At 41.2% G+C, this 14886-nt stretch overlaps 1 protein-coding gene across 8 annotated transcripts in view; it reads right to left on the bottom strand.

Moving 5' to 3' along the window:
- Positions 1-14886, bottom strand: part of LOC121453544 (PRELI domain-containing protein 2) — a 72016-nt gene that overhangs the window by 13210 nt on the left and 43920 nt on the right. For 3 of the 8 annotated variants that reach the window (XR_005975026.1, XM_041660410.1, XM_041660411.1), the window contains one exon: positions 7554-7625. The exons of the other annotated variants lie outside the window; for them this stretch is intronic. Coding sequence is in view for 2 of the 3 variants with exons in the window: in XM_041660410.1 (XP_041516344.1) it covers positions 7554-7625 (72 nt within the window). In the remaining variant the exon portion in view is untranslated. The remainder of the gene's footprint in view (positions 1-7553; positions 7626-14886) is intronic. 8 annotated transcript variants of the gene reach the window in all.

Raw genomic sequence — 14886 nt, 5'->3', positions numbered from 1 at the left:
TGAAATGCGAGTGGGAGGTTCAGCATCACAAAATCTGCTGCAGAGATGAAGGGACAAAACAAGGAAAGGATGAAGGCATGAGAGGAAGAAAGAAGAAGGAATGACAGGGAGAGAGCCAGGAGCACAACCAGGTCAAAAAGAGATACTTTTCAATGTGGAAGTTTGCGTTATAGAATCATTGGCCATGGGCTGGAGGGATGGCTCAGCAGTTAAGAGCAGTGGCTGTTCTTTCAGAGGTCCTGAGTTCAATTCCCAGCAACCATATCATGGCTCACAACCATCTGTAATGAGATCTGGGGTCTCTTCTGGCATGCAAGTGTGCATTCAGGTCAAACACTGTATGCATAACAAATAAATAAATCTTAAAAATAGGTGATAGATAGACAGATAGATAGATAGATAGATAGATAGATAGATAGATAGATAAAATAACTGGCCACTTAACAAAAAGATTTGCATCAAATTTAGTTCAAAAACTTCATTACCCTTCAACTCCTATTTTCCATTAAGATGGCTTCTATAGAACTTGCTTAGAACCATTTTGTTAACAACACAGAATTCTGAAGACATGAATAAGATAAAGTAACACCACTTGGCTGCCTCAACTCCCAATATGACCTGTGGCCCTAACTATACTCATCGGGCCCTGTCTGGCCAGTGTCCTTCCAGTCCTCCAGACACAACCCTCCCTCCGCATTCCCCTCTGATCATGTACATGGCTCACATGCCTGCTTCCCACTCAGAAACAAACCTGTGCCTTCTTTCTCACCCACGGTTCTCGCTGAGGCAAGGCCCCAGGTCTTCAAGTGGCAGCCCTCCTCACCCTCTGCAGCTTCCACAGCTCAAGTGAGTTAGCCCCTCCTCCGAGAAGGCCTATTACTGTGGCCACCCCTGCTCATACAGACCAGCCATATCCCACTGCCTTTATAGCAATTCTCAAGCTCCTAAAATTCCCAGTCTTTTCTGTCACCTCCATGAAAAGGTATATTCCATGAGATCAAAGAAAACTCCCATGAGTGACCATTGGTGAATTCCACCCACACTAGAACCCAAAAACGTAGGCATCCTTCGTGAGGGAAAGGAGGGCAATAAAGAGAAATGCAGGAAGGGAGGAATGAATGGAGGAAGCTATCTGCATCCAGCGTTCTCACCCAACTATGAAAGAAACACTGAGCATAGCTCTCCAGAAAGAGATATTTCATCACAGTAAAGCATCTTTTAATCTGATGGCCAATTTTTTCAATTTAGAGCTACCTTCATCTACAAAACTGGAATAGTATCAAATAACAATAATAAAAATTTATTAGCCCATGCAGTGTGCCAAACACTGAAAGAACATTCCCAGAGAAAAACTCCTCTAGCTTCCAATTGCACTAAAGGATTGTTATCTGTGCTTGGGGATGACATCAAAGCTCAGAGACATTAAACCAAAACCACACAGTAACTAAGAAACAGAGCTTCCATTTGATTCAAGGTAATCAGGCAGAAGGGTCTGGAATTCGGCTAGGCTACAAGTTCTAATGAGAGTGAGAAACTCCTATTACAATGCTGGATCTGGATCAAGAGACTTTCTCCCTTCCCTGTTGACTTTGGCTCAAAATTTTTGATAAACAAATCAGATATTTTAGTCCTGTTCCCAAACAAAATGTCATGAATTTTAATGTGAGTCAGTATCTAATCACATCTATGAATTATCTCAAATATAATACTTTTCAAGTAGGAAGAATCAGATACAATATACAGCTTTGATATACTTTTCCCAATAGTAGCCAATACAGTCTCCAGCAAGATTCATTTTTATTTTCATTATTCACCTTCAAATCTTTAGAAGGAACTGCAAAACACTAACTGCTACAATGATTCGGATACCTCTGCTTCAATTATGAATCTTTCTCTCTTGAAGAAGAAGAATATGTCCCACAATTTGCAACAGGAAATACTATGCCCCCAAATCTAAAACTTGGGAAAGACCTTATATTTTCTAAACTAGAAAAAAAAATCTTTAACAAAGGGTTGAAAGTGACCTGTTTGATTTAAAGAAATCTAAAGCCAAATCTACAGGAGGAAAGATGGCACCGTTATTTTCATGACCCCCTTCCCTCATAAAACCCAACCTGACAAGCTTTAAGTCCCTGGTATGCTTCTATTATTAAGTTCTTCCTCCACTGTCCAACATGGCTCAACCTGTCTCAATTTTGGCTGTCTAGATATGTGACCTGTACATTGTTTTATTTCTCCTGGCTTGAACTTCATGTGAAACACAGCTTTCTCTTGCCATTAATCAAGGCCAGCCTCTCACACAGAGCCACACCCCTCCTGAGACCATCCTGCAACTGAACACCCATATTCGCTTAGAAGTCTCCATCAATGGGACATGTTCACTACTCCTCACCCCGCCTGCATTGGTCCTAATGACATGGCATTCTCTCTTCTCCTCCAGCAGAGCTACTGGAGGTGCCTCGTACCAGGGGGCCCCATTACCTACTCTTGTTGCAACACACTAAAAAATAACAAGGATTCTATCAATTTCCTTCTAGCAGACATTTTTGGCCCCCACTCATCAAACTTAAGCCAAAGCATAGCTTCTCCTTTTCCTTCCTTGTTCTGAAATAAAATAGCAAGTCATAGTGTATACACATTTTATCAATGAATTGTCAGCAACAGAATGTACAAAATCTAACTGTTGCCAACAGATTCCTAGATAATTCTCCTTTTTTTTTTATTTCCACCCTGGCCCACAGTGATGTTTCTGTGTAAGTCAGTAATATTTACACATCTTTAAATCAGGTGTTTCCTTTGAACAGTATCAGTTCCTAAACCCAGAAGGGTGAGAACTTAAGGCCACATGGTTACGGAGTGACAGATCTAGAACAGTGAGCATTTAAGGCCAGACGGTTGTCAAGTGGCCAGCCTAGAACTTCAACCTGGATTTCTCCAGCTATTTTTACAATGAGCACTCACCTCAATGAATTTACTTGCTTGCCTGGGTGGAGAGAACAGAAGAAGCATTTTGCTTTGCAATGCTACCTTGAAGAATGAAATGAAATGAGGCTGGAGAGATAGTTTAGCATTTAAGAGCACTGGCTGCTCTTCCAGAGGACATGGGTTCAATTCCCAGCATCCACATGGCAGGTCACAACTGTCTGTAACTCTAGTTCCAGGGGATATGACATCTTCACACACAATGCACATAAAACAAGTTTAATTAAATTATTAAGAAAAAGAATTAAATGGGACATCTAAAGGCACTTGTATACAACATGCTTGCATTAACAGTGTTGAACCTTCTAGTCTCCCTGTGACCCAAGATGGGGTGGGGAGATGGAGGGTGAGGGGTGGAGGATGGGGATACGGGATGAGGGTGTCTTTCACCACAAGGCCCTCTTCAGTCAGTGTCCAGTGGCCCACAAGAAATGCCACCAGAGTCCCACCTCCATCATCTGTACATTCACAGTGTCTTTCCCTTGCTCATTAAATCACCTCAGAGACGCTACTGGTGCTTTCATGACTGCTGACATACCAGATGGTGAGCAACATCTGGTCACAGCACTGGTCAACACCAGGAACAAATACAAATAGAATCTGGGTCCAGGGAAGAACTGGTCCTCAGCAGGCAGGCAAAGCCCTCTTCTGTGCCATGCTAAGCACACAATACTCCTGGACTCATCAATCCTCATGCCCTGTCTGAGCTAGTAACACAGAAGAAGTGAAACTCGAAATTTTGTCAGTAATGTGCCTGACTAGAAAGAAGCAGAATCTAGAGTGACTCTCTTAGTGTCCTAAGGCCTTTAAAGGGTTTGTTTGCTGCCTAGTGTAGTGGTACACTGCTACAATCCCAGCACTTTGGAAGTAGAGACCAAGGGATTAGTAGTTCAAAGCCAGGTTCCATTTCACATCAAGTTCAAAACCAACCTGGGTCATACGGAAGAGAAAATGGGATGGGAGGGGGAGGAAAGATGTGTTTGCAGCTTTCACACTATTGCCATGAAGTCTTAATTTTCTAGCTTTAGGAGAAACAGAATGAGAACAAAGCACAAGCAGTGTTTGCAATATCCTCAGATCCAAGCATCTCACCACACTCCAACTGCTTTTCTAGCAAAGGAGTCTCACTGCTGGGCCCAACAGAAGCCAAGCATACCCACGGGAAGCATTTCTGCCCCAATAAATTGACTATGCATAGAACACCTTGGCCAGCTGTCCAAGCAGCATTTGTCTCCCACTTGCTCAGTGATTTTGCATTGCTCTAACAACACACCATGACCAAAAGCAACCAAAGGACGAGCATACGTGTTCTTGCTTACAGATTCAGAGGGGGAATCCGCGATGGTGGGGATCATAGCTTCAACTCCATGCAAAGAGCAAAGAGAACTAGAAGTGGGGTTTGCAAGTCACAAAGCCCAGCCTCAGACATACTTCCTCCCTCAAAGTTCCACCTCCTAAAGATCCCCAAGCAGTGCTGCCCACTGGGGACCAAGGGTTCAAATACCTGAGGCTATTGGCTATCAGGGGCATTTCTCCTTCACCACATCACTAAAGGTCTTTTGGTGCTAACCATGCCCATCATTTCTTGGGGACAAAAAAACACAGATGAGCAAAGTACTAAGTCCCTTTTGGGAGCTACAGTGCCATAATTAATGGCAAAATAATGAAATGCCAACATATGATGGTGGCCTTCATCATCATACACTCTATGGAGGGGCACACGAAGAAGCCGTGAAGAATTCTAGAAGCAATCTTTGAATAATGGCAACATTTAAGAAAGCCACTAAATGATAAAAACAAAATCTGTACAGATTTAAAGGTAAAGGAGTACTGACTTCATTTGTCTGACTAGCTGTTTTATTCTGTTTTGGTTTTCATACAGGGTATTGCTATGCAGCCCAGTCTGTCTTTAAACTTGAAATCCTCCTGCCTCAGCCTCCTGGGAGTTGGAGCTAACTGTATATCACCACACCTCAAGCTTTCAGAAGGCGAAGTCTGGCAGCACTTAGGCAAACTGGTATTTTAAAATCCCCGGTTCCTGTCAGAAACTAGTAAGTGGTAAAGAAAAGCTGAAGAACCGTAGCAGTTTTCAAAAGCCACTTCACCAAGTCAACCAATTACGCAGGCAGGGTTTTGACTGGTCGACTCCTAGGGTCATATCCTCTGCTTAGTCTCAGATAAATCTCCACGGATTAATAAGTCCCACGTGGATGAAGCTCTAAACCTGTCTTCGATGCAGAAAATATTATGAACGTCTTTCGTTTGAATAAGAAGTATTTAAAATTCTTTCCTTTGGCACAAAGGTATTTATTTAAAGGAATTTCCTTTAAAACCAAGCATTGAAAGCAATTCCAGGTCTTGTGGAGAAATTCATGTGAAATCCTCAAGGTGGGGGACAACTCTTCAATTTGTTTACCTTATTTGGAATTTAACTGGCCAATTCGGGTTCTCTGGGAAATGCCTGTTACATGGCAGACATAAAGACGTGGGCTGCTAGGAGAGTGAGATAGAGAAACAGGGTGGTTCTCTATCTTAAAGCCGCTTAGCCTAGGGGTTGGAGCTCGGTGTCAGAGCACTTGCCTGGCAGGAAGCCCTGGGATTAATCTCCAGCACTGTTAAGACCAAGACCATACATTTTCATAGCAGAAACACAGTAATATAATTTTTCCGATTTGAAAGCCAACATGTACGCAGACTGCTCTTGAGTGTTAAGACAGAGACCTAACCACCTGATTTGAATATAGCACTAAGTCTTGCCCCCTGTGTGGTCTTAGGCAAGGAAACTCACCTGCCTGTGCCTTCTCATTTATTACAGACTCATTTCGGGTACCCACCACAGACAAGTGTTGAGCCATCTGAACAAGACAAATTCATGCAAAGTACTCGGGCTCCCAAGTCATCACACTAGGGATGCTTGCACATCCATGTCTACTGTTTGCTATTCAGTCTAAAGGCCCATCCCACAGACAACCGGAAAAAAGAAATGTGGTATGCACACAACAAGGCTGTGTTGTGTGTATGTTCCATAACTCAGCCATAAAAGATCAAAATTAAGCATTTTCAGGAAAATGGATGAAAATGGAGATCATTTGGTAAGCAAAACCAGACTCAGAAAAACAAATATTGTAGGCTTTATCTCATATACAGAATAGAGTTAAATTATATGTATTTGTATAGGTATATGTTATTCTAACCATAAAGTAAAAGGAAGACTGTCAGAAGGAAGGAAAAAGTCTAAAGGGGGAATCAACAGAGGTTCATGAAATATGTATGACATAAAGACAGGAGGAATTATTTACAGATTGAAAGGAACCTAGTAAGAACATAGAAGTGGAGATGAGGAGAAAAAATTGTGGTTGTCCAAATAGTAACAAAATACATACATATACAGGTATGAAGAGGTCACATTGAAAACCCCTCCTTTCTACACTAACTAAAATTCAATAGATAATAATAATGGTCATATATAAAATATATCACCCATGCCTAATGTTCTTATTCCCATCCCATTGTTTCTGTATTTGGAAAGAAATTACTCTGCTTTAATATTAGATCAAAAGAGAATAGAATCATAAAATTATTGCCATTTCTGGAAAATAATATAATAATGAACACTTTAAATCAATAAATATCCACTGAGCCCTGAGGAATTTCTGGGTCCTGAGGACAGAGTAGTACATTCCATACATTCCATCTGGAAATCACTTAGTAAGAAACAGGAAAGTTTACAAAGACCAGGGAAACAGTGACATTTGTAGGAGTTCTTCAGTTAATCTTTTCTAAGACAGCATTACAAACATAAAAGGGTCTAGCCTCCAGATGTTTCACCTTGTGTCCCTTTGTGACATTATAACATTGAAAAGCACTGTGAGTTAGAAAGAACCTCAATGCTTAGTACTAAATACCAAAGTAAGCTATAACTGCTTAATGAAACTTCAAAATGATGGTTTCGAAGCTTATGTAATTAGTATAAAGGCATTTGTGATGAAATGTTATTTGAAAAAAGATGTATAATTGCACTAATAATGTGGACATCAGTGTTTGAAATATGCAAATAAAGACTAGATGAAAATGTACCAATTAGGCTTGTTGGCTTGTTTAATTTGTTTTGGGTTTTTGTTATTTTTTTCTTAAGCCAAAGTCTTGCTATACAGTGCAAATATGGTTCTCCTGCTTCAGCACCCTGAGTGCTAGAATTACGAGCATACACCACGAAGCCCAATTCCAAACTATACTTTAATGCAAAGATAACAAAGATCACTTATGGTGTGTTTCCTGCATGCCAAGGTATCTTACATGCTTCATTACACTTGCCTGTGATTCTCATGCTCAAGAGGCAGACAGCATTATTCAAATGCCACCCGGAGAAAAGGTTGGGCTACAAGATGAGGAAGGGCTCAGATTAAAACCCAGGTCAGGCTGACTCCAAAGGCAGGCTCATTATAACCACTAAACACTGTCTGCAACACTATAATGGGGAAAATAAGTTTTTGCTTTTAACTTCCTTGCACTTTGCTTTTTAAATAATGACAACACAACAACCGATCATTTGCTTTGTGCCAAGTCCTGACCTGTGTTGTTTTATATAACTCCTTTATTCCTTCCAAGGACTCTGTGAAGTGGGAACCAATGCTGTCTTCACTCTACAGATGAGGAAAATGAGACATGGATTTTAATGGCTTGTCCAAGGTCACTCAGCTCTCCTGGGCAGGGAGTTGTCACAAACAACCCTACAACCCAATTTAAAACATGTACTAGTTATTCAATTCATATACCAGTTTTTCAGAAACATTTTGAAACAAGCCTCATAAAAATTATGTAAAAGATTTTAAAAGCCTTTTGAAGGAAACAATCATAATTTTAAATTTTAACCATTTCAGATATGTATAGAAGATTAGAGATTAATAAAGAAAAAACAGCCAAGTGTTTTTGTTTTTATTTTTGTTTTTTGTGACAGGGTTTCTCTGTGTAGTCCTGGCTGTCCTGGCACTTACTCTGTAGACAAAGCTGACCTGGAACTCAGAGATCCACCTGTGTCTGCCCCCCAAGTACTGGCTTTAAAGTTGTGCACCACCACTATCTGATAACCGTCAAGTTTTCATCAAATGTAAATATATTTAAAAACAAAAGCTATACCCCACTAAAACTCACTGATCAAGAAAAATTTATTATAGCCTTTAAACTCTATTTAACCTGGGAATAAATGTGAAAAAAAAAGTTAATTAACTGCAAAAGACACCATTTTCTTTTGCTCAGAAAATTTGGAGAAAAATAGGGAAAAAAAAGTTGAGAACCAGGTGTGATGGTCCATGCTTGTAATCCTAGCACTGGGAAGACTGAGGCAGGAGGACCAGCAGGAGTTCAAGGGCATCCTAAATTCCAGGCCCCTAGGATGCAAAGACACTGTCTCAAAACAAAGCAATGACGACAACAAAATCCAGGAAGAACAGGGGAGAAAATGAAGAGTAAGCGGAAGGGAGAGGGGATTCAAGGCGGAAGGGAGGGGAGGACATAAAAGCAGTGTATGACAGCTCCAAGGAAGAAAGATAGCTGAGGACCGATGTGTAAAATGACAGATCCCAGACAGCAAGAAGAATTGAAAACGGAGAGGGGAGGAAGAACGTGGGGAAAACGTATTTGAAGGTGGCAAAAAGATATCACTCCAACAAACTCAGGGTCCCTAAACACATACCCCTTTTCCCTGAAGCAGGCAGACACCCAAACCTCTTTCACTTCACCACTACCGAGGTCCCCCCAAAAGTAGGCCCGACAAAAGGGGTCCAGCAGCAGAAGATTAACTTCTACCACAGAGCAGAGATAAGAAATCACCCCCAAAGAGGCAGAAGACCCAAAGGAACAAGTCCCCACATCAGGGAACCCAGGGGACTTTGAATCATCATGGCCCTGGGTGCAAGCACATCATTGCAGATGGACTATCAGGACTACCGGTAAGAAATGGAGTCACCTTTCCAATCCAAGTAGCCATTCCTACACTTCTGAATTTAACTCCCAAGCTCAGATGACTGGTGGGATTTTCTGGTCTTTTGGGTCAAACTGAGGAGCCTTAATTTAGTGCAAAGAGTCTAGCTGAGGAAAAGCTGGAACTTAAAAGTGGTCTTTTTGATCCACAGCAAATCTGACCGCAAAAGCACTCAGTCTGCACAGTGTGCATGCACCGTCCCTGTTCTCTGTCTTTCTTTCCTTTTGTCCCTTTTTTATTTCTTTTTTTATTTCTTTTTGTTGTTGTTGCCTCTTGGTACAGCCCGTTTCAGCTTTAAGTTCTATGCCTGCCTCAGGTTTATATGGAGTAGGTAAAGATTTATGGTGGCCACAAACTCCTGTTTCCTCTGCCTTTCTGTATTTGAGTCTTGTGCAACAAACAGAGAGAACGAGCTGGGGAAACTTTGGTGGGAGATTTGATCCAGGACAATGGCAAGAATTGAGCTCCCGAATGTCCTAGTGCCCGGCTGAGTGAAACAAAAGAACACTAGAAAAAAAAGAGTGTCACGGTAAGAGCTAAGAAGGCAAGGACACTTCCACTACTATCTACAAATGTCTGCTTCAAGGTCATAGTTACACCAGATGCTCTCGGAGTTGGGCCATTCTCTTGCCTTATCTCCTCACCTGGACTTTTGTCTTCACATTGGGCACAAAGAGAGTGGGCTCCAAAATCACACAGCCTTGATTCAAGTTCCAGTATTGTATGCCACCATGTCCACAGCTGTAAGAGGGGAAGATAAGAATAACTGTGCCCTCTTTTCCAGGCTACTGGGAGGATAAATGTTTGGGAAATTATGAAGTGTTTGGACCAGTGTGCAATCGCTGATTACAGCTGCTATCTTTATTCTATCTGGTCTCCCTTAGAGCTTCTAAATTGTATTTATGGGAGGTATAGATCAAAAATAAGTCATCCTGCTCTATTACTGGGACCAAGATTTCAATTCAAAGAGTTACGAGTTTTATAATATGCGGCTTGCCTCATATGAACAGGACTGTGATACAAAATTATAAAAACCCTACTGCAAGCTCACAGCCTCTCCCATTAACCAGTGTTTTATTAGCATGTATCATATTTTTAATATTCTGTTGTCTCCGCTACACGTAACCATCTACCTTTTAAATGAATTACATCTGATGCTCTTTAATCTCTATGTAACTAAAAATATTTATTATTATGCATGGGTAAAGACTAACAAGACAGAAAAATGTTATTTAGAGATAAGGGGAACTAGGAGAGAATGAAAAATCCATATAATTTTAGAATTCAAAATGACTTAATTCAATCTGATTTTACAAAAAAAAAAAAATGATAGTTTAGATCAGAGCAACCAGAATGAACAACATGGTTATCAGAGTTTGGACAAAATAGGTTCTGGGTTTCCGACCTCCTGGCCAGATCAGAAACTCATTGCCACACCATGTAGACATGGTCTCTCCTACCACCACACAATGACCCCACACATATCCGAACCTCAGGAAACCACTCCTAACCTTTCAGACAAGTTGAGTTCCCAGATTTCACCTTGTTTGGAGAAAACACTTCCAGAATTTCAGCTGACTGACTTAAGAGTTCTCAAAAGCTACAGCGCTGAGCAAAGCCCATTACAAACAGATGAATTCAAATGAGCCACCCAGGGATTTGGGATTACTAGGTCTCACAGTCAAGGCAAAACACACACACACACACACACAAAAAAAAAAAAAAAAAAAAAAAAAAACAGTATGACTCATAATGACTCATAGACCTCTGAGTCTGAGATGTCTTCTGCAGAAGACTGTGTTATAGGAGACTAAGATTCTAGTGACAACAGAATAAGCAGAGAGCGAAGAGGGAAGCATTCAAGAAGAAAGACCTATCGAGAAGGAAGTAGTTAAGAAGTAGCATCCTTGGTATTCTCATGGCATCAAGTGACCTAACTATGACCTGAATAGGTCTAGTTGAGCACTCGAGTGGGATTCAAAAGCATTATCACCAGACATAAATAAGAGCTGGAAGAGGCTTCCAGAACTGGAGCATATGAGAACATATTTCATCTGGCCTTTCAAGTGGTTCAAGTCACATAAAGAATCTTAAAAGAATGCACATGGGAAAGCAGGAAATGGAAGCCCGCAGTCCTCAGTCTGCATGTTACACACAGACGTCCTCATGTCATGCCCGTAACTTGGATGCTGCCGAACAACACTTTTTCTTGCTCTGTTCCTCTCTCTTGGGAGTACTGACTTTAAAATATCCACCTTTTTAGAGTTGTGACAACCTATGCGAGTGTATTCATAGGACACACCGTTCTCAGTTAAGGAACTCAGCATTCACACAACACCCACATCAACATCGCACAACATAAAAGCCCAGGGGGGAACTGAGGCCAAACGATGTGAAAATGGCAGAATCAGTAACTGTTATCATTTCCAGAGTGGATAATCAAAGGGTTGGAGCTGCTTTTGCTTCTGCTTCAAAATTCTATGAGCTAAAAATAATCAGCCCGACAGTTCTAAGACACCAAGTCATTCAATTTAGACAAGCACAATACTGAACTGGTAGGAGAAGCTATAAGCGGGCAGAATTATTTTGGAAAAGAACTTGATAATACACACAGAAGGTCTTAACCCAAGAAGCAATCAGACATGTACAGAAGTTTTTATACGCTGGGATTTGACGCAACACTATTTCCAATAGTGGAAAAAAAGAAACTAATAATAAAAGTTGTTATATAAAAAGGATATTATGCAAACTGTCAAGCTTTCAAGGAATATGTACTGTCTACTCCACACCTGTAATTGGGAGGCAAAGGCAGGGACCTAAAGCTCAACTTCAGCATGAGCTATGTAGAGTTTGAGGTAGCTTGGGCTATTTGTAAAAACGTATCTTAAAAATCAAAAAACAGGGCTGGAGAGATGGCTCAGTGGTTAAGAGCATTGCCTGCTCTTCCAAAGGTCCTGAGTTCAATTCCCAGCAACCACATGGTGGCTCACAACCACCTGTAAAGAGGTCTGGCGCCCTCTTCTGGCCTTCAGGCATACACACAGAATATTGTATACATAATAAATAAATAAATAAATATTTAAAAATCAAAAAAATATATAGAAATATGTAATGACAAAAAACTGTTGACAATATGTCCATAAATGAAAATATTGGGCTGATTTCAACTTTTTTAAATATGAAAACGACTTGTCTATACATACAGAAACACACAGAGACACCCAGAAAGAGCTACAACAACATGTTAAAGGGGAATACCTTATTAGAATGGTAGCTCTATTTCACTGTGCTTTAACAAAATATTTATAATTTAAGAAGATGATGAAAATGTTTTGAAAGAAACAGCACGAACTTTTCCTTTACCATTGTATAGCTAAAGTCTTATTTGAGACTGGGAACATAGCTCAACTGGAAGAGTGTTTACTGAGCATGGACAAGGCCCTAAGCTTGATCCAAAATAGCACACACACACACACACACACACACACACACACGTACACACACGTACACACAAAAGAAAGGATGTAGGGATTCTGAGTGAACAGCCAGTGTTTGACATGGCGGGGGGGGGGGAGGCACAGTCATAACAAAGACTTCAATGTTTCAGACCCAGGCGAATGGCAAAGCCTTCCCTGGGGTGAGGCTCAGAGAGATGGCAAAGCCTTCTTTAGGTCTGAGTGCAAAATATGCCCACCTAGCATTCTCTTCCTGAAAGTTTATGACCTGGAGACTTCTCCCCTACAGAAATTAACTACATCCGCCTCCTCATTCGGCTATATATAATAAACCCACCGCCTTGTTTATCTGTACGTAATAGCTCTGCCTTCCTGTAAACTGTATGCGATAGATAGACTGTGTTCCCAGGGTGCTGTGGCTTCATCAGAGCCCAGACCACCCGATCCCAGCTTTCCCATACCCATTTGTAAGTCATTTCCTCCTTTCCTCGTTGACCTAATCAGGGTTCTGGAACCCAAACCAATAATTAAGCAACATGGGAAAACAACACCACCCAGAGCCAAGCTCAGTTAACTGTGAAAAGATTTCCAAAGGCAAAAAAGAAATCTCATCTAGGTGGGTGATGGTGACTCACACCTGTAACCTGCACTTGGAAGCTCAGGCAAGAAGATGATGAATTTCAGGCCAGCGACACTACATAGCAAGTTCAGGACCAATCAGGAAGAACAACAGAGAGATTCTTGTCACAACAAAGCAAAACAAAATAACCAAAACCAAAATCTTACTCCAGTATGTACTTCAAAGGGTATTTGCAGGGCTGGAGTTAACTCAGCTGGTAAAGCACTTGTTTTGCTAGTACCAGAGTCCAATTTCAGAATAGAAGTACAAAACCAGGCATTGTGGTGTACACTGGTAATCCCTGTGCTGAGGAGTCACAGACAGGTGGATAGCCCTGCCATTCACTGGCTTGACAGTCTAGCCTGCCCAGTGAGCCCCAGGACCCAGATGCTATGTCAACAAACAAGGTGAATAATGTCTGAGGTGTAATACCAAAGGTTTTCCTCTGTCCTCCACACTCATGCATATATATGTTGTGAGATATGTGTACACTGTGTGAAGGTTTATTGCTGCGACTGATGTAATAAAAAGCCGAATGGCCAATAGCTAGGCAGGTGGGATTTCTGGGAAGAGAGAGGAAGTAGGAGGAGGAGTCTAGGTGCATGAGGGAGATGCCAGAAGAGTGGGAACAGGGAGAACAAGATGAAAGAGAGGTAGCACCACATGGTAAAACAAAGATTAATAAAAATATAGGTTAAATTAAGGATAAGAGTGAATGGGTCAAGCCTAAGCTAAGGCTGAGCTTTCATAATTAATAATAAGTCTCTGTGTCATTATTTGGGAGCTGGCTGGCAGGACAGAAAAAGAATCGCTACATATACATGTGTATCACTTATTTACCTATAACTATACTTGTCAGAAAACATCTTTTAATACTAGTAACTATTGAAATTTAATAGACGTCAAGCATGCTCACAGACTTCCTGAATCCTTTCAGATCCCCGTAGAATAAAACTATGATCCCCACATTTAATGGATGGAAACTGGGGGTCTGGGTTATCAGACCAGTGGTCAATGAGCCTCTCTGTAAGGCTTCACTCGCTATGTTGAGCATGTGGCCAGAATCCCATGTCATACTAAAAAGTCTTTGAAAAGCTCAGCCCACTCCTTTAGTTCAGGAATTGATACTTGTGTATGGTGACGAGTGTCTATGATTTGCTTCAAAGCCCTTCAGCGTACACAAGGTAGTAAGTACTACGGCACGTACGTGTCGCATGCTAAGGACAGCCAGTGCCGCTTCACACTCCAGCGGTTGTTGCGAGTATTCTAATCAGCAATCTCTCTCTAGAAATTTCAATTACCTTCATCCTTAAAAGGAAATTAGCATAAGGAATGTTCAAACTGAATTTTCACTGGTGAAATTGGTGGCTTATTAACTACCATAATGTACATTAGAAACAGACTCTCATTAATGCAATGAATGGGACCCAAGACACAGCTCAAAATTCTAGAAATTTTCCTGTCCTTGCCTGACCATGGAAGTTATACATCTCAACGACGATCATTCAGGACTAGACCACTGGTCCAGAAGACACTGGCTGCTTCACCCCACCTCTAACTGTTGTCCTTATTATGAAACTGTGATGCCATAAACAAACCGAGGATCTATTATGACTTTAATTTACATACGGAGAATACATTTGGCTTCCAATACCCACTTCTTTCTCTTGCTGGCACCACTCCATTGAGAAAGGGCACCTTATACCACAATGAACACGATCCTTCCATCTCTGCAACGTTCTTACCAGCTCCTCCACCCCACGTTCACTTCCAAAGCATCCCAGGACAGAAAGGGAAACCTAAATCACAACTGTAGGGTGAGCTGCTCCCATTTGGTTTCTTTAGAGGCC

This window comes from Microtus oregoni, unplaced genomic scaffold (assembly GCF_018167655.1).
Source record: "Microtus oregoni isolate MIOR12 unplaced genomic scaffold, Mior012 000011F_ref0000422, whole genome shotgun sequence".
NCBI lineage: Eukaryota > Metazoa > Chordata > Mammalia > Rodentia > Cricetidae > Microtus > Microtus oregoni.
This window is presented reverse-complemented; position numbering and strand designations above follow the sequence as displayed.